This window comes from Mya arenaria, chromosome 14 (genome assembly GCF_026914265.1).
Source record: "Mya arenaria isolate MELC-2E11 chromosome 14, ASM2691426v1".
Lineage (NCBI taxonomy): Eukaryota > Metazoa > Mollusca > Bivalvia > Myida > Myidae > Mya > Mya arenaria.
Genome location: NC_069135.1, coordinates 51,212,902 through 51,239,247, shown reverse-complemented (window position 1 = coordinate 51,239,247; position 26,346 = coordinate 51,212,902). Strand labels below are relative to the sequence as shown.

Genomic DNA, 26,346 nt, shown 5'->3' with positions numbered 1-26,346 from the left:
AAGCGAGAAAATGGCTAAGAAACGATAGCGCGCTTCATGGAATTCGCTTGCGTGCCATTCAACGTTGATGCAGCACAAACGCAAGAAAAAACGCGATCAATTCTTTAACAACGATAAATATAAAACACATACATACAGCACATACATACAAATGGCTGCAAACTCCCTTTTATTTACAACAACCAAGGTGATAAGTAATGCGAAGAGCCTTTAAGTCATGTTGACATGAGATTGAGCACGAAGTTTGCATTACATGTCAAAATAAAAATGATTTAAGTATAAGGAGAATTTCTTGACTGTCACTAGTGTAACTGAAATACAGATCAGTTTTCCAAACGATTCACCAAGCATTGTTTATGTATAGTTGTATGTTTTAAGTATTGTTTTTAGGGTTGATTGCTTAAAATTTCTTTACGTAAACATTGAGTTGTTGTATATCCCCATCAATCCCTCGCTAATGGCTCGTCCATTAATAAAGTACTCATCGTAGGGCGATGACAGAGGGTTGTGAAAGCCATTATTTTCGTAGATTCGCTGCGAATATGGCCCAGTGCCCTCTCCCTTAACTATAAGAAAGCCCAGGGCTTTTGCAAACTCGGTTGCACCGAAGAGAAGCCTAACGCCAATGTTGCGTTTCCGGTACTCTCGTCTGACACCCAGACAATAGAAATGAAAGGCTTCCTCAACGTTGTATCGGTTGAAAAAAATCCAGCTCCTTCTCCTTGTGAGTGGCAAATGTCCACAGGTTCCATGTTCCGCCTCCAACTTTCAACCAGGACAAGTCTGTAAGACCGTCGGACTTTCTCCAGAACCCTGATAGGCGAAACCCCATCAGGTCACCGTTTGTCTTCGAAAACACACCCAATGAGACGTTGTCGACGAGATTCATATGTGTGAGCTTTTTGAAGTCTTCATCAAAGACGGTTCCAATGAATTTGCTTATCGGTTCGTCTGGGACAAAATGATTGGCCATGATATCATAGACTTCCTCATACATGTCAGGTGTAATGACTTCAAAACGGAAGTCATCTGTGTCCAGTTTATCACGAATCTTTTTAAGTGTCTGAAAAAAGCAATGACCATAAACATACATGTATTATAGTTTTGAGATAAAATGGCTCTGATAGCTATAATATTCTAGCGGGAAATGGAACTTTGTATTATATGCTTGCTAAATGGTCTACAGTCATTCAAGAATCAATTGTCTTGAACCTCTTTACTTCAAACATTTTAAGGGCTATTTACGTTCAACATTTGACAATTTTGAGAATAAACTTATCTTTTACGATTCCCTTTTTTCAAATTTGTACAAATGAGTATTTTTGGCCTTCAGTATCTTTATTCTCTTAGTAATTAATTTATCAAAAAGAAGAAATGTTGTACATTGGTTGGTGCTTTATATTATTATCAATAATAATAATAATAATAATAATAATAATAATAATAATAATAATAATAATAATAATAATAATAATATAATAATTAGAATAATAATTAGAATAATAATAATAAATAATATTTATAATAATAATAAAATGAAACTTTATTTTATAAAGATAACACATTCAGACACAACAATACCTTCTTAACAATGTTTTCGTCAACTTTGACAGAATAAAGATCATTCAAATGCAAGAATTTATCAATTATATAAAAAAAATCACCAACATTACACATTTAGGCACACAATGCAAACACTCATCATCCATTCTTATGATGCACCAGACATGCATATTATAACGACAAGTATTAACCTTAATAGAATCTATCTTAAATACATTGTTTCAGTGACATTATTAAAATACATACTTGTATTAAAAACGTTTAACATTTCTGTTTGAATTTGAATATAAACATTTGAGGAAACCGACGTTAAAAAGTGACTTTATATGCTTTATTAACACCGGTCCTGATCCTGTTCTATATATTGAACACATGTGGGAGCTAATATGATGAACATTATTAATCAGAGAAGAAACTTGATCGCCACTCTGGTAGTATCTCACAATAAAAATCTGTTCATGCATCCACCAATTAAAAAACGATTTACTCACCTGCTGAGCAATTTCTAAAGTGATGTTTTCACAAAGTCCAATTCTGTACAGTCAGGTATTTCTTTCAAAAATCATGCACCTAAATAAATGTTAACAGTTATTTTAACTCAACATAATGAATCTGACAAGGAGTAATTTACGAAATAAAAAACTACTTTATTAATTCTTAATAAATTGATATTTCAGTGGTGTACTTGGAATATTATGAAGAAAGTTGTGTGTAACGTGTCCGAACGGCAATGCGTAAGTGTTAGCGAAAAACACATGTGTTCTCTACTATCAAGTGTATTCGTCCAAACCCTTAAACGTTGAAACGATTACTAATGACTTTGCTAGCGCAATCCGTCACAGGGATTATTAGAATTTCTAAAGTAAATATAATTTCCTACGTTTGAGTAAAACGAATTAGAAGGAAATCAATTTCCCTTGTTTATAATGTAATAACCGCCAGGTGGCGATTGATAAGCACGAGGAATTCGTGCGAATATGAATGTAAAGGCATTCAGTTTTGGGGAACCGATCCGTTCACATCGATTCAATTGATTGTTAAATTTGAGGTCGTACCGGGCAGTATGCAGCAGTCCGTGTTTACTGAATAGGCCGTATAAAGCATGGTTTAAATCCTCGTGCAGAGGGTAAGTCGTATTGAAAATATGTTTGTTGGATTTATATGATATTACGAATTACATGTATGATCATAATTATTCAATATACGTAGTAGAAAAGTGAAAAATTCAGAAATGATGAGTTTATTCAGTTCATATGTACTGTATTACTAGTGAGAAAATGTCCTTGTTTTTAAAAGCATCGATAAATTTGTTCTAGAGAAAATATTTCCGCTATTTTCATATTTAGTGCTTCGAGTTTTACTTATAAAGAGTATTTTTCGTTGACATATTATTAAAGAATATTTAGGTGACATTTTATTTCTGTTTTGCGAGCCACACGTTGGAGAAAGATGCAAAACAAAGAAGTCGGGGCTACAGGATTTCGCGGTTCAACCACGTGGGTGTGAACGCACGAGCTGGTCAAGCTGGTCATCTCGTTACAACTTTTTTGGGTTGATGTCATCGCCTGTTCACGTGCCACGCTTCCGGTGTATTTCCCTCGACTGTTGGGGTTTTCTGTTATAATATCACCAGACAGCGTCACCCATAGTTGTGGCCATACAGGCAACATAAAAGATAAGTATTATAAATAAAATTCAATCAGCTCTGAATTGAAAGAGAAAGATTTTAAGCAATGCTGTTAAATCTGCAAAGCATTACAAATTATAATAATTATGGCAGAGCCATTGGCTTTAAGTTCAATGATGAGGCGTATGGAGCGTTATGGAGTCTGTCTGTGTGTATGTCAGTAAAATGTGTTCGATATAAAAGGAATTCATATACTTATTATTCAATATTCAGTTTGTAAATGGTGTGATACTACCGACATATTCAAGTACTTACTGTATATAAAAGTGTATATACATTAATTTTCACAAAATTTCAAATTCGGTAGGAAAGGCATTTCTATGTTATACGCAAGGATTATCAAAAGTAGTAAGTTTTTAAATAAAACTGCTCGCAAAATGTCATGAAAGATTGCATGGGCTAATTTGGTATGTTCAGATTTGATATTTTTTCGTAAAACAATTACATTGTTTACAAAAAGAGTTTTTGGTTTTGAAAGATATTTAATAGTATGGAGAACACATGTATGATGAATGGGGTACTTTGTCTGGAGTGGCTGATTATCATGATACAGGTACTTGTTAATATGCAAATATTGTTATAAACTTATAAAAACCGGCATTGCTGATTCACGGAAGCATCATCAGAGATGTTTTGTTATAGTACACGGTGGCATCACCAGTAATAGTTTATATGTAATTATTGCTATAAAGTTTTTAATAAACGATATTGAAGAGTCATTACGGAATCGTCAAAAAGCTGATTCGTTTTAGAACACGGTGGTAATACCAGATATAGTATATAAATGTAAATATTGTTTTAAATGTGTAAAATCAACACTTATGATTCATGGAGGAATCGAAAGAGCTTAATTGTTATAGTACACGGTGGTTTTACCAGTAATAGTTTGTATGTAAATATTGTAATAAAGTTATAAAAGCAACATTGATGATTCAACATTGATGATTTAATGACAGAATGGCCGGATGTGAAATATATGAAGTTATAATAAGCGGCATCGCTGATTCATGGCGGAATCGCCAGTGATGAATCATTTTAGTACACGGTGGAATCACCAGTACTAGTTAATATAAAGATACTGTTATGAAGTTATTTAAAACGGCAACCCTGATTCATGGCGGAATCGCCAGAGATGAATCATTTTAGTACACGGTGGAATCACCAGTACTAGTTAATATATAGATACTGTTATGAAGTTATTTAAAACGGCAACCCTGACTCATGGCGGAATCGCCAGTGATGAATCATTTTAGTACACGGTGGAATCACCAGTACTAGTTAATATAAAGATACTGTTATGAAGTTATTTAAAACGGCAACCCTGATTCATGGCGGAATCGCCAGAGATGAATCATTTTATTACACGGTGGAATCACCAGTACTAGTTAATATATAGATACTGTTATGAAGTTATTTAAAACGGCATCCACTGATTCATGGCGGGATCGTCAGAAATGAATGATTATAGTACACGGTGGTTTCACCAGTACTAGTTTATATGTAAATATTGATGTTTTGTTGATTTATATGAATGTAATAATTCTCCAGGATATAGCTATTAGTATCTTCAAAGTTTGTATGAAAAATTCAATCTCGCTTGAGTTAGAATGGATACCGAGATCCCAAAATGAAAGGGCAGACTTCTTATCTAGAATAGTGATTATTATGATTTGGGTATCTCGTTTGAAATTTTGGACATAGTTATTCAGAGGTTTGGCATATAAGATGTAGACTGGTTTGCATCAGAACACAATGCTAAATTGACAGTATTTTTCTCTAGGTCTTGGAATCCGTCTTCAACAGGGACGGATGCCTTTTTTAGAGTCATACGCAAACTAAAAAAATGATCGAGTAAAGGGAGTTTTGGTAGTTCTTTATTGGAAGTCAGCTATGTTTTGGCCATTATTGTGTCCAAATGGGATATTCATATCAAATATTGTTGATTGATTTTAAGGGAGAATATTCTGTAGATGAAAACTAATATGGATTTTATAACCTCCCTTTGCATAAATGTACAAAAGCGGCTTCGCTGAGCTAAGGCGGCTTTGCCTTGAGAGACATTCATAGGCGGCTTCGCCAGAAATGAATGAATTGTAGTACACGTTGGCTTCACCAGTACAGTTATTATATGTTGAAACATATTGTTATAGCATCAGTCATAAGCCATGATTGTTAACTGAACTAATTTATGTGAATAAGTTATAAATGTTGGTTTTGCAGAAACATTTTCGTGTAAACGTTTATTTTTGCAGATGCATAAGGATGGCATTTTACCAAATGGTTTACCAGAAGGCTTGGCGGGCAAGGTGGATCTTCTCCCGGAACTGCTAAAGAAGTGGATGGCAAAAAGTATTATTCTCGAACGAAAGTTATTCATTCAGTTGGAAAAGTAGGAATCAATTTACGGTTTAGGGAGAAGGGATATTTTGCCTGCTAAAGTTTTTACTATTACAATATATTCATTTTCATTAGGTTGAAGTGCCTCAAGTGTTTTGCGACTTTCGCTCTTGCAACTGTATTGGTTTAAGTACAGTATTCATGAATGATATGTATTTGGTATAAATCTATATAGTAAGCACATAAGAGACAGTTCGATAATTAACATAGCTAGAACTCATTCCAGCTTGTGTCAATTTCAACTGTTGGAAAAGGATTCAATTGATTTGAAATGAAGGATGATTTTATCCGAAATGTATACTGACTATACATGATATGCTGTTTATTGATATATTATACGGATATATGAGACAGTACATATACTAAAATTGGAACGATACAGAGAAGATTAGCAAGTATTGCACGATTTGATCTAATGTTGCTTGGTCTAAGAAATATGACAGTATTGTCCTTGTTTGACCGCGGGCAGTATTGCAAGGCGCGGAAATCTATTTTAATCATGTAAATAGCGCGGGCAGTATTGCAAGGCGCAGCACTTTATTTTAATCATGTACATAGCGCGGGCAGGGCAGTATTGCAAGGCGCTGGTTTTGATTCAATTTGATATTTAAAGAGAGCGCGGGCAGTATTGCAAGGCGCTGTATTTGATTCATTTAGACATATGAAAACAGTGTGCACAGGCAGTATTGCAAGGCACAAAAATGCATGATAGATAAACATAATATGCACAGAGCGCGGGCGCGCAGTATTGCAAGGCGGCAATTTTTCTAGTTGAGCTATTTAAAGAGCGCAGGCAGTATTGCAAGGCGCTGTATTTTTATAATTCAGTCATGCAAACAAAGCAGAGGCAGTATTGCAATTTTTGGATGATATCGTCCTGACATTGACGATATTAAAAGCAGTGAACATTGATTAAGACCTGCTGGAGAAACAAGTGTGTTCAACAATTGAGTTAAGGACAGAATGTCAAAAACATGGTGTTAATTAAGTGAATCTATTAAACAAAGACACGTGTAAAGGTTTCTTTATTGTTTGAAATCGGTATTTAGTTTGTAAACGGAAGATTAAATTTCCATGTCAATTATGAGTATATTTGGAAAAGATCATGATATTAAGAATATTTGGTTATTTATATCCTCATACCCGTTCTTTGAACTTCATCGGTTTCCCAAGTGCTTCACTCACTGTGACTTCCAAAATAATACCATTGAAAAGTATTGATTTTGTTGTTTTCTATAGGAGGTTATAGAATGGTATTCATGGAACGTCTGATCTGCACATTGCATACAAACATTACTGAAAATTAACTACATAACATATTGATCAACAAAAGTATCCAGCTCATGTATTATAATGAGGTACTCTAAACCCAATGTTTATGTCCTACTGTAGCTAACCTGCGCTTTATTTAAATGCAGCCAGTCAACCGAGAAGAACATACACATTGTTTGAATGAACATCCACTATCCAGGTCAAACTCTTTTGAGGTGAAATGTTTACCAGTTCTAAAGTCAAAGTTATCCGCTTCAGGGTTTAAAGTGCCAGCCTTACTTGTTTAATAGATGTTTTTATCATAGTGAACAAACTTTGTAGTAAAATTATAAACTGTCATAAAATGTTTAAAGCTGCATATTGGTTGTTTTGACAGTCTTTTCATTTTGTTTTGTTTTGGAATTAGCTATTTTTAGCCTAAATCTCAGGAAACCAGTGATATAATAATGCTGACAAAAAGTAGATCGAAGTTTTTACATTTACGTTTGAAAATTTATGTCTTATGGATAAATTACTAACGACAGTTCATTACAATTGAAGGCACTGATGCCAAAATGAGCTGATTTTGAGACAAAATGAAAAAGATCAAAACTGTAAAATTTGTAAGAGTTCAGCTTTAAAAGCAGAAAAAAACCTTCATAGACAATTAAGTGATGATGCAAAATATATTTAGTTCATTCAGGCGTCTTACTGTACAGTACATGTTAATTGTGAGTTGCGCCCTGTGTTACGCCCTCTCTAACATCCAATCTTGGACCACCCACCCATCCGTAGCTGTTAAGTGTTCAGCTGCGCTCCCTGTCACACTAACTCTTTCATCAAATCATGGACCCCCACTGATCGGTGTTGAGTTGCGCCTTCTATATCACCCTCTATAGCATACAGTTCTGGACCCACCACTGACCTATTGTTGTTAAGTGTTGAATTGCGCCACCTGTTTCGTCCTCTCTTACATCCAATCTTTGACCCCACTGATCGATAGCTGTTATGTGTTGAGGTTCTCCCCCTGTTACGCCCTCTCTAACATCCAATGCGATATTCCTTTTTTATACGACTCCTTTGATCATTTCAGGGTTTAAACGTACCGCTTTTAATCAAAACCTAAGAAACTGCACCTAGATTTTACACGAAATTTTTCTGAATTTCCATGTCGGAAAATACGTAATTAGTCAATCGCGTTAATAATTTAGTGCATTTTCTTGAATCTAAACACACATCAGCAATTGAATTCTTTCGAAATACTTTCTTTAGGAAATAAAGTACTTTCCTGAAAAAAATGCTTCTGGATCGTAGGTTTATAATGTAAAAAACTTGAATAAACATCTGGCCCCAATTTATCGAAACTTCCCTTCCTTCCGTAAAGTCCCTTATAACAGGATTAAGCTAATCTCAGTATTTTTGGTTTTCAATAAATTTCGTAATATTAACTTCTATAAGATTTTTTATACTTTAGATAGAAAGTATCTTTATGATAATCACAATAATCCATTTCGAATTTAAGTATGTATTTTGGCTAATTGAAATAAGCTTCTTAAGCGTGTTTAGCTTAAAAAGTTTCGAGAAATTCGGGCCGGTGCGTAAAAGGTAGCACTGTACACATGCTACTATGGTGAACGCCAGTAGCGTGATACTGGTTTTTCAATTCGGCGTGTTGTATTTTCATTGTTGGATATGAAAAAGGAAATTTAAAAGGCATATTATAAATCACGAACTCGCAGAACTTCCCCGTTAACACATAGTCATTTAATATTTTTTCTCCCTGATCCACAATAATTATATAAATTGATGATACGATTGTTACCTTTACATAGATTTATTCTTGAGTTCTAAACACATTCAAAGTATGAACACAAACTGTTTGTTATTTACTTTTGAGTGCATGGAACCGAAATATTCAGTTGAACGTTTTTGTTGTAATTTCTATAACAGATGCTTTAAACTATTACTTCATAGAAAACTCTTTCATGTAAAAAAAAAAACACAACGCGTTTGATAAGATTGAAATGAATAATGTTATATATACTTTTTCAAAATATTCCATGTAATATTATATTTAAAAGATGATAACTGTCCTTTTTGGAAAATTAAATAAAAACATACTATTATAGAATCATTTTAGCAATTAATATTTCTTTAGTAAGCTCTTCTGTCTTTTAATTACAGAAGTCGAGGAATTGCGATAGTCTCGTTGTAAGGGTCGGCAGCGTCCTCGTAGTTCAAAACCGTTAACCATGGCCATAAATAAAAATACTGTTAACAACCAAATGAAACGTGGTATACATGTTGTCATAGCTATCACGCATATGTAAAGCATGGTCAGTAACTATTGTTTCATTAAAAGTCGAGTAATGTCCCTTTTTATAAAAAAACAAGGTTTTCGTGCGCTTTGTGGTGATCTTGTTTTGTTTCATGATTCAAATAATTGTCTATGGAACACATTTGAAGATTTTAAGTTCATTTCCATTCGAGCAAAAGGAAAAATAGTTCCCTTTAAAGCATAGTTTTTATTAATAAAGTATACAAAAATTGCATATGTACCTGGATATATAAGACCCGTAAAATAACTAATACACTTGTCTTGGATTCTATTGATGCCTACATTATAGAATATGAGTTAATTTAAAACATGCACTCAGAATTTCTTGACATAGACTTTGGTCATCTTAATGTCACCAGTGCCTTCAGCGATCGCGCGCCCGTTTACAAAGTACCTATCATATGGCATAGTCATGGCAATTTCAAACCCACTGTGCTCGTAGATGCGTTGGGAATAGGGGCCAGTTCCTTCTCCTTTAACCGCTGGAAATCCCAACGCCTTCGCGAATTCCGTTGCTCCCTGTAGCAAATGTTCACCGACATGATGATGGCGATAGTTTCTTCTTACCCCCAGACAATAGAAATGAAACGCCTCCTCGACGTTGTAACGATTGAAGAAATCCAGTTCGGCTTCCCTGTGAGTTATAAACGTGAACAGGTTCTTTGTGTCGCCTCCCTCTTTCATCCAGGATAAGTCCGTTAGTCCATCAGATCTTCTCCAGAAACCCGAAATTCGTACGCCCATCATTTCGTCACTTTCTCTTGAAATCGCCGCCAACGAGATATTGTCGATTAAATTCATGTAAGTAAGTTTTTCAAAGTCTTCATCCCAAACGACACCAATGGATTTGCTGATCGGTTCGTCTGGAACAAAATGGTTACCCATGACGTCATACGCTTCCTCGTATTGTTCTGGTGTGATGATTTCAAACCTGAACTCTTTGGTGTCAAGTCTTTCTCGAATAGTGTCAAGAGTCTGAAAACAACAACAATAAGGCTTTGTTAGACAATCGGAACATCTCGTCCGTTTTCCATTGAAAACAAACTGGGATGTATATGAACGGTTTACAATGTTAAAATTATTTACATTTATCTACGCTGCAAGTAAACGCATAGCGATTTTAATTTAGCAGTTAAACCGAAGGACTTTATTATGAGGACTCTTAATATATCTGCAATTATACACGTCACTAGTAATCAAATGGAATTTAGCAAGACGAATTACACGTCAAAACACTACAATGTTTTCATATAAATATTATTAATTTTACGAACTTCTTCTTCTAATGCACCGGTATACATTAGAGGTTGTTTTCGATGGGAAATGACCGAGGTGCTCTGATTGTGTTATAGATAAGCAAACGTCGTTAAATATCTGAAAGGTAGTAAAATAGTTAAACCGTAAGAATACGACTTCTTTTCTTATTTATGTATTTAAGTAAGCGCATGAGTAACTTTATGGCCTAGATGTTGATCACTTACTGGTCTACTGCTTGACATGTACTTTTACTAAACCTCACGCAGCCAGTTATTTCTTACGTATTTACCGTTCAATGATAATTCTAAGTAACATAACGGTTTTAAGTATAAATGATAAAATGACAGAAATATCCCAATATTATTCCCCTGCTCTTTTAATAGTGGTAGTGGTGGGGGGGGGGGGGGCGGGAATTGTGTGTTGGGGGAGGTAATTATGTTTTAACTCATATTTTTCTGTTTTCTATAATTATTACAAACGTGAAGACGTGTGTGACTTGATAAGAAACAACCAAAAGCATCAAGTTTCTCTGCAAATAAATATTCAACAACTTTCCTCTAATTTGTATACATCATTTCTTGACTGTGGGTACGTAGTACATCGAAAACGCTATTTCTATTCAACTCAATTAACCTTTAGGCCTTTTTTATTTCTGAAGAAACTATGTATAGTTTATTGACAATGACTTATTAGAAGTTCGTAGTGACGTGATTTTTATAGGTTTACAAGATGTCCTCACCCTGAAAGAGCAAAATTAAACTAATATGCATAAATCACTTAAAACATAAGCTTCAACTATGAAAGATATCTTACCTTCTGTGCAACCTCAAGCGTGATCTTATCACAAATTCCCATTTTCGGATTAATCCTGCAAGGAAAACTTAATTTAACAAAACGATAGGTAACCGTGAATTGTTGCAACAGGGAGATTCGCATCAGTTTTCACGACGTTAAGTCATGCGTGTGGAGATGCTTGATTTGAAAACGTCTAACAGTTTAAACTACTTCAAGCTTCAATTCCCCTCTAGGTAAATATACTGCAGCCACACATCATCATGTAATCAATATCACCGAGCAAAGGCTGTTCAGCCCTGAGTCAGCTGTGTTTTGTAGGCGCTCATTATTGATACGTGGAAAGTAGGTCTGCTATACCTAGCATGTTTAAAATCATGGTCATTTCATTCAGGTATTTAAAACAAAACCCACAATAAATGAATAAATAACTGAAATGTTTTGCCTGAAAGGTATAAGAAATTGACCAATGTCGTTTTATTATAGGCAGTTTTTTTTCCCCACTTCAATCGACCTTTAAGCAGGTTTATGTACATATGTTTTACTTGCAATGCCCATATTCATCATAGAATGTCTCCATATTATACTCAAAATTATAACTCAGCTCCAATGATGACTCCTATGAGAACTGGTCAGTTACTATACCACCTTTTCATCAAACTTGGAATGGAAGTTGTTTATACTTAAAACCTTAATTTACCCCACATATATTTAATGAGAACTACTGTTTACAAGGCTAATTGGTTAGCATACAAGTTTTAACAAACATCTCCTGTTACATAAGCAAAAATGAGTCGAAACAAGATTATTTGTTGTCATTTATTAAAGGTGCTTTTCTCAGTCTGAGTCTTAGTCTTAGACTCGAGTCTGTTCGTAATCATAATTTTAGAAATAATCTAAATAAATGCCCGCCGCGAACGTTAAAGCGATTCTTCTCAAACCCTCACGCTCTTTTCATGAAAATTGTTACGGTAGCAGAAGTGTGGAATTATTGTTAACAAGTTTCGTTTGCGTTTAAGCCAATGTGGGTTACTATAACAATAAGTGCCATAATGAAAATTAGAAACAAGCTCAGTAGCAAAAAGTTTAAACATAAACCCGGTTTAACCGCTGATATTTGTTTGTTAAGAAAGCATTGAATTTGGACTGGTTCTAAGTAATTTCCATGAAACCTGGCAGTATACTTTATATTGAAACGTTATCACAAGCGTGGGCATTTGACTTTGCTCCGACAGGCCGCGTTTTAATTATCCCTGAATTTGACATATTGAAACATATTGTGCAAATGAATAATAACCACCAGGCTTTGTATACGAACACAGTACAGATAGTATTGTTTTAAAACTTTTGAATTTGCACATGTTCAGAGTATTGTTTGCTATTTAAGGTACGGCTGGATGCAATAACAATTCATGCCATAATAAATTACCACAAGAAGATATGTTGTATACGTGACAAACTGCACATATTTTTGTTTTGAACCATTGAATTTGGACCGATTTTAAGATAGTTCAATGAAAGCTGCAGCGGAATACTTTATTGTTAACAGTGGCAATTTTCTTAAAACAAACCACATTTACATTACTCCTCAATAAGTATTTGTTTTGCATACTTGTTATAGCAAATTGTGTCAATGAATATCAGCCACCATGTGTGTTGTATACACCCTTTCAACTAATCGCTAAATTTGCGCAGAAGAGTTGCGCCCCATACCGGAAAATACGTGGGAAGAGGATAAAAAGGTTCCGATACGGCGATTTTCACTGAACATTACAAAAAATCAATCATATGAGCTTCATTTCTTGTCAAATTTGGTAAGGGTGTTGCTTTAAGTTTGCTTTCGCTATTTCATGATAATAAACTACGTCTACAAATAAGCTGAATACTGTATTTTATCAGAGATCCCGTATTCGTTAAGGCTTTGCATTTCGGATAGTTTCTCGACTACTAAGTATTTCCTTGTCCTTGGATTTAATCGAAATAAACTGAATAATTTTGAGAGAAGCGCATGTTTTTTTTTTAGATAAATATGATCATACACATTTTTTTTATCTACCATACATTGCTTCATTCACTTCCTCAATACACATTTACTTTTACGGCTAGCCTGTACTACCGCCAGTTTAAAGCAGAACCACAGCGCTGCAGGGAATGAGGCAAATTTTAATGTCACACTGAATATACTAAATAAAGCACTGGTGATGTAACCAAGATTTTGCATTAAAGTGAGGACCATCCTCACTACCAGATGTTTATAAGAGAAAGGGCATAAGTTGTTTAAATACAATAATGAAATTGTGGTGTTCTTGTTTTAGAATGTTTGATCTCTTTGTGTTGGCAAAAGTTCACTGAAATATAATGTATTACTATTATTTTACTGGAATTTCTATGTGTGGTTATTATTTTACTGTATTTATGTTTTATATTTGTTTCATTGAAAATCATTTTGTTCTAATATCTCTGAACTCTGTATGTTTTATTATTGTTTTACTGTCAGTGCTACTGTCTGTCCATTAAATATTCTTGTTTTAAAGTTTAAAATCTATGACCCTGTATTTGAAATATATATTCATGTATTTGTATCACGTTTTGGTTTATTGTACTTTAATAATTTCCCCTTATTCATAATCACATTGTCTTTCATTTGTTTAACTTGTGATAACATTCACGAACACGCATATGTATTATTAATCACTATAATGCATTGCAATGAAGTTGTTACTACTTCATGCTCTGCTATAAACTCATTTACATGTACCTTTTGTTGTAGGTATTACAAAATATCAACCTAATTTCAATTTTCAAAAAGCTGAAGGTTATAGGTAAAGAAATCCATAGGAAACTTGGAACACATGAGGCAGAAAACATATGATCATATCTTACATGTGAATATAATTCTAGCTTTAATTGATCAATTCTGACCTTTTTTTCCATTTAAAATGTGTACAAACACTTTATGGTGCATAACTTGAAACGTCTAAAATGTATTGACTTCAAACTTCTTAAACATATATATCTTATTGAGAGAGAAGTGAAGTCTTTGACTTTTCTTGTTAATCAAGACGTAATGGCGCAATTGTTATATTCCTCATAGAGGAGTTTTAAAACTATGGATATAATTGAGAAAAGAATTAACATACTAAAGCAAATTTAAGGTAATCTACAGTCATATTGTAGTTATTTGAAGCTAAATATAGAATAAAAGTGTCATATTTGGCATCATTAACTTCAGTACCAACAGGCAGATATATAAATATAAACATAATAAAAACACAAATAAACAAACGGAAACATAATCCTTGAAAGTTTAATACACAAAGTTCATGTAATAATACAAAATGTACCTGAACTTATGATATTAAAAATATAACATTTAAAGGCTCCAGTCTGCACATTCAAAGTTTACTAATTGCCTGGACAATATATAATTGGGTCCTGCATTAAGATTTATGCAATACAAATATACAATGCTTGGTGAATCGTTTGGAAAACATATCTGTATTTTGCTTAAAATAAAGCCTCTTTATCACTCAATCATTTTCATTTTGACATGTAATGCAAACTTCGAGCTCAAACTCATGTCATAAAATGACCTTTTTAAACACAACTATAAGCTCCTTGCGTCACTAATCACTTTGTTTTGATGCCTTATCAAACAGGCAATATCTACACAATATAATAAACCTAAACGTTTATAAAAAGTTTTTGAAAACATTTGTCTTAATGTTGTGCATTTTTTCTCAGTTTTAATGATATATGTAATGTACCCATAACCCAACCTCTTTAAATATATACAAACGTTTCGGCGCGAGCGTATCATGTTCGTTGCGAGGGTACTGTTTTGCATTATTTTGAATAGGAAATGCCTTTAAAAGTGCGCGAATCAGTAAATAGCGGTGTCAAAATTTTGCACGACAGTTATTGCACGGATAAGCCCCGCCGCCTTTATAACGTTCCAATATTGGAGATAATGTGTAGACGAAAACAAAGCACCCTTGAACATGTTACAATAATAAATGTATCATCATATCCGTACTCAAAGGAGAAAAGTCAACAGCATTTGACTGCATAATAATAACTGAAAATGATAAAAAATGAAATAAATATGCTAAACATATAAAAGACTTGTACAATTAGATAAACAATTATATATCCATAAATATGTTGAACTATGGGAGTCAACCGCATTTGCCTACATAATAATTACTGAAAATGATAAAAAATGAAATAAATATGCTAAACATATAAAAGACTTGTACAATTAGTTAAACAATTATATATCCATAAATATGTTGAACTACGGGAGTCAACTGCATTTGCCTACATAATAATTACGGAAAATGATAAAAATGAAATAAATATGCTAAACATAAAAGACTTGTACAATAAGATAAACAATCATATACCAATAAATATGTTGAACTACGGGAGATAACTCGTGCCAATATGTTGGTCATGTGAGATAATCAAATGTAAAATCGAACATAAATTTGTTCATTGACGATTGAAAATAATCTTAACTATACATGTGTCGGTTTGATTATTCAGATAATTACACTCAAGTGAAATAAATTGCAAGAAATCTCCTCTCACTTTAAACATATTTAAAGGGACTCGCTCATGCTTTGGTAAAATACATTTTTTGTATGACTAAATAAAGTGTGGTAAATCGTAAGGACTGTTAAAAATAAGATACTTACGACTGGAAGCCTTCAACCAATGTTGATAAATGCTTAAATTTTATTTTGTAGTTCACAATTTGAATAACGTTTGTAACGCGATTCAACAAAATGCTTAAAGGTGAAGTTATCCTTATGTTTGTGTATGATTCCTATCGTGCGTGAGCTTTTGTTGTCAGTTTTCCATTATTTCCTTGACTGTTCCGGCGTGGGTTCGCACCCACCAAAACCAGAATATTATAGGTTATTTGGAAAAGTTTTTTTTTTCTGCAATTTCGGTATCAAAGAGTAAAATAGTTACACTATTAGTGTTTAAGACGATGAACGGGTTTTCGATGATAAATGGCCGAGGTGCCAAAAGCGAGTAAAGGCGTTGTAAAATGTATCGGGTCAAGTTACATCATCAACTATGAATATATTAACATTGTTTAAATTTCTCAAATGTAATTACTGTTTTGAAAGTCACGATATTCTCCCCGGTTATTCCCGATTCGTATTTAAGATTAAAGAATATTCCTATAATTGCGACCATAAGCTGCCGAATCATGACACTGAACCTTTTAAAGATTTAACGGGAATGTTATCTTGACAGTGAGGGAGAAGCTTAAAATGAAGTAAAGAACATAGCTGTATATTGAGTGTTTCGAAATGATAATTCCCTTTATCTGCGATTCGGTATAGAAATGCTCTTTGTATTGGAGGGTGGCCAGTGATATATGTATATATTGATAACCCCTTCCCTTACAGTCGATCGACAACACGGATTTTTTCTGTACAGTTGTGTCTTAAAATCACTCTGAACTTGACGAATTTTTGTCTGGGTATATTTAAGCGTCTTTACTGTGCTAGAAACTACTGAATATTTATTTGAAAAGGTGAAAAGGTGAAAAGAATAACGGTCATTTAAATAATGTCAAAAAAATACAGAAAAATAAAAAATTCGGATAACTGTAAACAAACATATTTTTGTTATGCCTAAGAATTGTTTGATCAAAGGGATTAAACAGAAACGTATTTTGAATATTTTTATTTATTTATAGATGCACTCTTACTCCAAATAAAATTAATCACAATTTATAATATTTTTTTAATATTCAAAAAAGGAAAAAAAAATGTCGAAAACAATGGTTCTTATGAAGATAACCGAGTTTAATTGAAAGAAATGAGCAAAAAAACGTTAGTTTTACCTTTTGAGACTATAGTAGAACACAGTAAATCTTTAAGCATTCACCTTTCATTTAATACGGTTTTCTTTCTGCTATTAAATACATGGTAACAATATTATTATCAGTATTTTTTTCCATAAACGCATTATTAAGTTTGTAGTTTAAGGTTTATCAGTCAAATTTGATGTTTGTTATACATGTGTACGTATTGATTTAGAATAAGAGTGTTACTTTAAAGAAAAAAAATCGGAATCAACTCTTTTTTCGTATATGTCGTATTATTGGCATTTAATTTCATAACTAAAATCTAAATATTATCAGGAAAATTATCCGCTTATGGCTCATGCTGGATTATATTAAGTTATTTTACAAAGACATATCACGGTATACCTGTGCTACCTGCAAATATTGTCATGATACATTTTACCCGAAACAAACCTCAATTATTTAGCATGCCTTATTCGATTCATCCTGGCAAGATAAGAGACAGTTTTTCCTATCCCCGCTCGATTTGTTTGACATGCTAGGTCGAGAGCGGATTATGGATACATCATCATCATTCGCTCAGCGCAGTTTGAACTGTGTGGAACGTGATAAAATAAAAAGGGATTTAATTTGAGAGGTAGGTTAAAATTGTTACTTTTATACTACATTAACTTAAGTTTCATAAATGTAAACATTTCACATATTGATTTTCGAATTCAGCCACTAAAATTAAGGTATTTTAAATTATACTTTTGCTAGAGATAAAATCTTTGGTGTTTTCATTTCAGTTAAACAACATGAGCATTTGTGAGAAGATTACCCTCGAGGTTGCTCAGAAGGTATTGTTTAAAATTGCATCGTTTGTTTTATCACTTACCTGTTTAAATTATAAGATTTGAAAACTGCATGGGCTTGCCCTTATAATCTCAGTATAATATCATGATATTATACAGTGCATACAGCTCATTTCTCATTCCAATAAAAATAATATAATAACACAACACCCAATGCACTCGGCTGCTATACTGTGTTGTAAATCGTGTGTTTTATATAACAATATAAATGCAAAACCTCGCTTACCATTTATTATGAACAAGGTGAAACAGGGTCAAATACTTGTCATAGAAACAAGCTATCCTATCTAAATCAATGTAACATTCCGGTTTACAGGCTTTGGAAAAGATTAGGCCAAAGATAGATACCGAGGAGTACTGGTTTGAAATCCTAACCCAGGATCAATACGTGGAAGCCTTTGACATCATGAGTAACCATTTCGTTCCCGATGAGCCGATTTGCCGTGCAACTGACGTAACATGGGACAACGATTTCAAAAGAATGACTCTTGACAACCTCAAGGACAATATCTCACTTGCAATGTTTTCCAAGAAAACTGGAGACATGATGGGCTTAAGAATATCGGGGTTTTCGCGACGCTCTGATCCCCCGGAGGATTTTAGCTGGATGGAGTCTAAGCATGTAAAAGATCTCTTCGTGTTTGTCACACACCGAGATAAAGAGATCGATATATTTAACAGATACGGCGTCGATGAAATATTCCATTTCTTTTGCCTCGGTGTCCGAAAGGAATACAGACATCATGGATTAGGAGATCACCTTCTTGCAGCGGCTCTTGAAATGGCCAAAGAACTAGGATTTACCGTGGTTAAAGGGGAGGGTACAGGGAATTTCTCACAACATATTTACGAGAAACATGGCTTTGAAACTATCATGAATATACCGTATAACTCGTACTTCATTGACGGAAAACCTATTGGTGAGAAAACGGGTGAACACAAGTCGTTCAAGATTTACGGGATACGATTGTGAAGCTGCTACTTAATGGCATGCTTAAGTAGTTCTGTGACTTTATCAAAAGTTTAAATGTTATTCCATGTAATGTTGTGAATGTTAAATTTGCTATTTAATAAAACATCTTTTTAATGTTATCAATACCAATCTGAAAGCGAATTAAGTATTTTGAAATAATATATTGTGTCAATAAACTCTGCAGCAGTTTTATATCAATTGTATTAGTTAAACAGTGGTTTTTGCACACATAATAATCATCTTTGCTTTGTGCGTGCGATCTGGATGCCTATCAAACTAGTTTGAGATATAATGCCAATAAAATATACGACCAAGTATGATTTAGAATGGGAATAAAATGGTTTTGTAAGAGAGCAGGCAAATCAGCTTCAATCCAAAGAACATTACTCTAGATGTAATTGTGGACAATGTATTAAACTGGTCATTCTTTCGGCTGTTGATAGTAAGACAATTATTTTATTGATTGGTCAATATTTCAAAATATTTACTTTGAAGCAATCATTGAAAGTATTGAAATGTGCTCACTAGCCTAAAGATAATCTGTGGGCAATTTGTTTAAGTGTAATGAAATTGTTACCATTCCAATTATCAATATAGACAAAATGTATCCCAGGAGAAAAGGTAGACAGTCCTTAAAAGATCCTTTACTACTATTTATATTTCCTATTTATTCAATAGACAAGTGAGTAATTTGCACGCGAAATAAATCTTTTTCTAGTGATTCGCAAATTTCCACAGCATCATATATGGGGAGAAAGTTCAAAATGTGTACACAAACATTAAACAAAGTAGAATAAGAAAGTGCCGTTTCTTTTACAAAAAATATGGCCCTACGTAACGACGGTGTTTTTGATAAAGTGGTCAAAACTGGTGTAGAACAACTAATAATGCAATGAAAATGTAAACAGGAATAAGGAGATCAAGCAGATCTAGCATGTTCAGCCTTTTATTTGAAATAAAAAATCAGCTTCAAAACCTATAATAGTTTAAAGTATCCGATGAGGTATAACCATGCTTTGATTTACTTTCATGTGTCAATGCAAATAATTTAGGCATGTTACAATGACTAGGCACTTCCGCATTGGTGTAATATTTCGTTAAACAGAAGTTTATATTTCAAGAAAATGTTACGATCCTTAACGAACTTCTCTGAGCATTTTCGCACATTAATGTTGTTGCCACGTTTTGTCCTCATAGAACAAAACGGTTCCTCTAGTTAGATAAAGTCGATATGTTAAAAGTAAACCATGAAAACAACACTTATTGCTCTAAATTCGGATTTGACTGAAGTTTGTTTTCAAGTGCCCTAGCTGGATCTCATCTGTGGTAACTAGGTAAAATTTAAGGCTGCGAACATCTTGGCCGCCGCTTGAACGCCTGCCCACACATTGACCTGTCAAAAGACAGTATCTATACCTTCATAAAACGTAACAAACTATACAGTTAAACCCATTTATTAACGTCACTTTTGCTCAAATTGTCATTGAAATCATATCAGTATTGATTGTATAAACATATCCTGTGCATATAACTTTTATCTAATCATACGGTAAACCAGGAACTCTTAACTGACTGTCACACATTTCAAGTTATAAAAACAACAACAGTGCACTTTATAGTAATAATATACAAGCAGTCGTCGGAATTAATAGACTCTAACCTATTGTAAAATAGTTGACAAGGAGCCATTGCATATGATCATATATCCATTAGTATAAATGGCTCCCATGTCAACAACAGTTTTATCATAATACAAAGTTATTGTCAAAGTCAAAGTCAAACACATTATAATCCCGCAAGAAAAACAACAACATAGCAACACTTATGTTCTGTTATGTTATGTTAAAGCTAAATATCTTTAAAATACCTTTTTTATTATTTAATTTTTTTTCGACGTTATACCGAAAATAAAAATATTTCGGAATTGACGTCACCGGATTCAATTCATCTTCGACCACGCAAATGTTTTTTTTTAAACTCAAGTATTAATTGGGTGATATTTTTATACTATAAGTATGAGTAGGGAAAAATCTAGACATATAAAATAAATATATATATTGCATAAATTAATTTTATTCCATGCATATAATGTTTTCACACCATGTTTTATAAAACAGATAATTTAACGAGGCCAAGCTCCAATTTCACGAACATCCATTAGTCCCTTATAACAGGATCTAGCTACGCGCACTATTTGGTTTGTAAATTTTCGGTTATATTCTCAGAGGAGTATTCAGCCATTTTAGATAAATTTTTATGTCAGATAAACTAATTTTCATTCTGACAAATTCACGTTAAGTAACTTGATTGGGTTAATGAAAATAGATACTTTAGCACGTTATGCTTAAGGTTCTTCGATTGGGGCAGATAGGATGGCATTTTTAAATGTCCTTCCATGATTTCATTTTTCTATAAACCTTCACACACATAAGGGCTCCATACAGACGATAAAATATGACAAACGGAAAAACTAGTTTTGTTATCAACCACCAAGTATGTTGTCCAAATGTATCATTTCCTTGCATATCTTGTAGGTACGCCATAGTGGGAGCCGTAAGGAAACTGTCTGACAAGAAATGTTCGGCATTTGCAAGAAAAAGGAATATTGTAACACCTTTGGCATACGTATACTGTCTTGATGGCACACTTGACTTTGCTACTAAATTTTTGACTTTCAGAATGAATAGTGTCTGGCAGTATATTCCAACGAAATGCAATAGTATCTTAACGAAATAAAGGATCTTTTCAGCAATATGTTTCTTGTGGTAAAATTGTAGAACAGAGATGGAGTCTATCGTTGAAAATATGCCCAAAAGCAAATGTCCGCATGCGCTAAACAAAAGAAAGGAATTCCATATGTCAAATGACCATCTCGACGAATTATCTTTACGAATCATCAGATATCCAAAGAATGGTACTATGCACAGAATATACGTCCAAATGGTTTGAACATAGTAGCTTGCAATTTCGTAATCACATATATCTGTAGTACAGGATAAATTATCTTCTATGGTCTGAAACGAACTTTTTATTTCAACAAACAGGTTGAAACAAAAGTGTAATAGCACGTAAGTACCAGAAACGATCAAAGAACGCCTCGATAAGAAACTCAACAGTTTACTAGCAACTGCAAATGCTACATTAATGCACACACATTTTTGTCGTTTATCATAATTGTTTGTATGTCCCAATAATGATGAAGTTTCCCTAAAAGTAAGCTGAGTCCGACTGTCATCAGACTTCAGGTAATGCCGTGAAACACCCTGAACGTTCCACATTGGAAGAAGGAAACACAGTGCCAATAAGCTGTACTCGGATGGGAACGAGTATGAATATTTAAATACTTGTACAATCAAACTGTCTGTCATTTCTGTTGTACCATTGCAGGTTGAAAATACTAGAAGTTTGTTAAAATAGTTTGTGCTATTCAATTCATGCATATTCCTTAAATGCCCTTTATAATGATACACCATATCTTGTTGGGCAGTTTGTGTCCGAAAGACGTCCAAAACATCCGCAACACACAGATACATAGTTCCAGAAATCGTTACTCCAACAAGAAGTCTTGCGAACGCGCTAACACATTTGTATCGGTAGAAAAGTGTCAGAAAGACGGTCTGCAACACACTGAAGAACCCAGTGAAAAGCATGGAGAGAAACTTCGTTAAATAGAAAAACACACCAAGTGAACGGGTGATGCACTGTAACTCCCTTACAGAGTAGAATATTTGGCACGCACCGGTGGCAAGACCAATCAGGATGGTTGGTAGAAGGAAAATTAAATTGCTTCCTCTTGATCTGCAACGTACCACATGGTGATCTTTTCCGCTGAACACAAGGTAACCGAAGGTGACAATGGAACATAGTGTCAACGCGAACAGACATATTTCCCACATGTAGACAACTGCAAATGACAGCTCGTTCTGGGTATTCATAGACGCAAGACACACAATAGGCATCACAGCGGAACCCATTGTAAGTCCAGCGGTCACTAGAATTGCTGTGGCCCGACCATTAGGCGCTGCCTGTTGTTCCATTATCCTTCTTTCAGTACAGTTTTTACGCTTTATTATTCTGATTTTTCCTTAACCTTTTAAAATGTCCTTTAAGTAACCCGTACGTTATTGTTGAAGTTCCTCAAAATCTAGTATTTATAATTTATGATGACGTTTTATATTAATTTGTTGTTTTCCTTTGTATCTGTATTTTGGCTCACACTCGTTATTTTCTAACATGTAGTAAAAGACAATCACCGCGAGTCAAACTCTCATACAATAGTCAAGAGCTTTAGCACATATAAAAAATGAGTGTGTTTCAAATTGTTAACTCAACTTGTAATTCAGGTCCTCTTCACGCAAACGTTTTCGATGTTTAAAGTTTTAACTGTTTAACAATGTGATTAACCGACAAATGGCACAGTAGTTTATGTTATTTTAATTCCATTAACATGTTTTACTATATCACATATACATTTGAAATCGAAACCCGGCAGTAATAGTATTGATCTACATATGCGTTCATGTTTATATGTATATATATATATATACTTATGACAAATAAAAAACCGTAAGGGTCTAAAAGAAAATTTATTTGTTTATGATGATTTTGTTTATGCAACTACGATAGTGAATTTATATCAATGTTAGGGTGCCCCTTGGAATGGTCAGTTAATCAGGAGTTCAATCGAGGTTGCAACAGTACACCGTTAGATAGTGTTTTGATTTAGGTCTTTGGACATCTTAGATGTATACAAACGCATTTTAACTCAATATTTCAGTTGTATTTGTTTGCATGTTCATGTCTCTAGACATTCGATTAATCTCAATCTTATGCATTTATGTTTTTTTAAGTTGTGTGTGTTTCTTGGGGCGGGGGAGGGGGAGGTGTTTTGAGTAGTATGTCTTTTTACTGTTGCCAGCGACATGTTCATCTGTGTTCTTTTTGACTTTTAAAACTTGGTAATAAATATTGGTATACTTTTGTGGTTGAGAACACGAAAACTGGCACAACCTCAATTGAATTCGTGTTTTCACAGACCATTCCACGGCCGTTACCCTAAAATTTGTGTTTAACGAACTTCAAGGTTTATGAAATCTATTTATGTTGTCTTGTGGCGTATTTTGTCACTCGTTATATGTATCTGATAGCCGTGTCTTTCAACAAATCAAAATTAAACGTATGGTTGTCCTAGTAGTTTCTAAAAAGGCCGTTTCTGTTGATACAAAACTAGTTTCAGTTTTGGTTTCATGGGTTTCGGCGGTTGTAAACCTGTTTAGAAAGTTGTAATTGAAGTTACAAATGCAAGGGTTTGTGTACAGTTTGAATAACTAGTGGAGCTTCTGCATGTGACCATTACTTCTCGATTTCTTCAAACAATGATACCGCAGATAGTCGTCTGCCTGTTTTAACTAAACACGTGTTTGACACGTGTCCGCTATTTTTTTTCAAAGTGAACTAGTTTTCGTATGGCATGTACCGCTAAAACAGTCTCCGGAGAGAGATTCGATAGCTTGAAAAATGGACTCGGTTTTTGCTAAAGAAACGTCTTTTTTGAAATTGCTACAACAATAACACAGTTTGTGAAACCGATGTTAAACCCAAATAAGTTAATTGCAAACAATAACGCCATAAGCTAAATGATTTCTTTGAATCGTGGATTTTAGAGAGAGAGATAAAGATGGTGACATATATAAACTAGGACGATACTTTAAACCATCTAAAATTCACAAAAAACACAAACCGTTAGTTGAGGACACTGAAGATGAATTTAACCCGCAAACTTATATAACATTATATATACATTTTGTAAGAGAAACGACATATTTGAAATTACACAGTTTGTGAAACCGATGTTAAACCCAAATAAGTTGATTGCAAACAATAACGCCCTAAGCTAAATGCTTTCTTTGAATCGTGGATTTTAGAGAGAGAGATAAAGATGGTGACATATATAAACTAGGACGATACATTGAACCGTCTAAAAATTAACAAAAAACACAAACCGTTAGTTGAGGACGCTGAAGATGAATTTAACCCGCAAACTTATATATCATTATGTCTCGGCCTTTTTAGATAAAATTGTGTTGAAATCATGTGAATGTTATCAATAAATTGGGTGGTTAAATGATAATCAAAGTAAATTGTCGATAACAAAACAATGGGGATTCCCCACTCCTTATTCTTATAAACTAGTTTAATATTTCAATTAGAAAGAAGTGATTTATTCAATGCGAATAATCACAAGTTTATATATAATTATCACCGGTTGAAATTCATATTTTCAGAATTGTGTTTCCTTGTGTACTCTTTCATAGAGGGATGAAGTTTAAAACGCTGCTGTGTTATACTTTTGCACCAATATGCCGCATGCCGAGATAGTCTTCAAATGCAATCGGAACACCTCGGTCATACTCTATTCAAAACATCCTCGGATTTATTCCTGTTAATCAATAGAAGTTGTTTGTTAATTTTTAAGTTATGGTATTATTTAATTGTTGTGTTTTAACGTGTATTTTGCTTTGATTGTCAGTGATGTATTAATTCACAAATAATTAAGATTCCAACAAAGTTGGTAAAACACAAACATTTATGTTTTAAATGTTACATGATATCCGCAAATAAACAAATATTGAATTGAAAGTTTTATTTGCTAATATTTATGCAAAAAGCTAAAATTGAAATTACTACGCGATCTTCTTGCAGCATAGTTAATCAAAGCGCTTAAAGCGTTGAATGGCCTTTGGCCTGCAATGTTATGTGAGTATAGTCATGTATTTGTAAAAATTAATTATTAACAGAAAAATTTAAAGATAGTAGATGTTCGCTCATATTTTTCTTCGCAAAATCTTTTAGAGTTTTATGTTGATACTCAATTAGATCATGTGGTATAAGTCTCTTGAAATGTGGAATAGTTACGTATAAGGTATGGAGTAATGCTTAATATCATATAAAACCTTATCTGGATCTTTGGTTTTTATAAACAATGCACTGCCACGGATAAAGCATTTAGGATATTTTAACAAAATCTACTCTTCAATTCAAACTTGACTAATGCGTATTTAATTTACTTCCAGGATATGCCAGCTTAACCAAATGCATCCTAACAAAATGCATTGAACATATCAATTAGGTTTATGTGTAAGGCCTGCTTCTACAACGACAAATACCTCTGGACCGAATCACCCGAATACTATTTATTCCCTGTATGTTTGATGTACATGTGTCTTAATAATGCCCTCAACCCATGTCACAAAATGAACAGATTACTCATTTATATCAGTGGTTTTAAATATGCATATGCATTATGCCACATGCTGAAGACTTTGGTCTGAAATTACTGAGACAAAGTGAGAAATATTCACACACTTTCCGTTTCATTCGGCATTACATGACTATGACACAAAT

The 26,346-nt window shown here is 33.7% G+C and overlaps 2 protein-coding genes across 2 annotated transcripts; one reads left to right on the top strand and one right to left on the bottom strand.

Annotated features, from left to right (window-relative positions):
• Nucleotides 1-9,064: 9,064 nt before the first annotated feature.
• Nucleotides 9,065-11,458, bottom strand: LOC128218611 (arylalkylamine N-acetyltransferase 1-like). The gene is made up of 2 exons (XM_052926320.1): nucleotides 11,307-11,458; nucleotides 9,065-10,211 (listed from the first exon to the last, which is right to left on the bottom strand). The coding sequence occupies exons 1-2, from the start codon at nucleotides 11,427-11,429 to the stop codon at nucleotides 9,552-9,554; spliced, it is 783 nt and encodes a 260-aa protein (XP_052782280.1). The 5' UTR covers nucleotides 11,430-11,458; the 3' UTR covers nucleotides 9,065-9,551.
• Nucleotides 11,459-17,657: 6,199 nt separating this feature from the next.
• Nucleotides 17,658-18,972, top strand: LOC128216717 (uncharacterized). The gene is made up of 3 exons (XM_052923365.1): nucleotides 17,658-17,752; nucleotides 17,904-17,954; nucleotides 18,286-18,972. The coding sequence occupies exons 2-3, from the start codon at nucleotides 17,913-17,915 to the stop codon at nucleotides 18,940-18,942; spliced, it is 699 nt and encodes a 232-aa protein (XP_052779325.1). The 5' UTR covers nucleotides 17,658-17,752; nucleotides 17,904-17,912; the 3' UTR covers nucleotides 18,943-18,972.
• Nucleotides 18,973-26,346: the final 7,374 nt, after the last annotated feature.

Bases quoted from the DNA above. Each gene is read 5' to 3' on its own strand.
- LOC128216717 (XM_052923365.1), top strand. From the start codon at position 17,913: ATGAGCATTTGTGAGAAGATTACCCTCGAGGTTGCTCAGAAG. The intron at 17,955-18,285 runs GTATTGTTTAAA...TCCGGTTTACAG, and splicing joins CCCTCGAGGTTGCTCAGAAG to GCTTTGGAAAAGATTAGGCC.
- LOC128218611 (XM_052926320.1), bottom strand. From the start codon at position 11,429: ATGCGAATCTCCCTGTTGCAACAATTCACGGTTACCTATCGTTTTGTT. The intron at 10,212-11,306 runs GTAAGATATCTT...TGTTGTTTTCAG, and splicing joins CGCTTGAGGTTGCACAGAAG to ACTCTTGACACTATTCGAGA.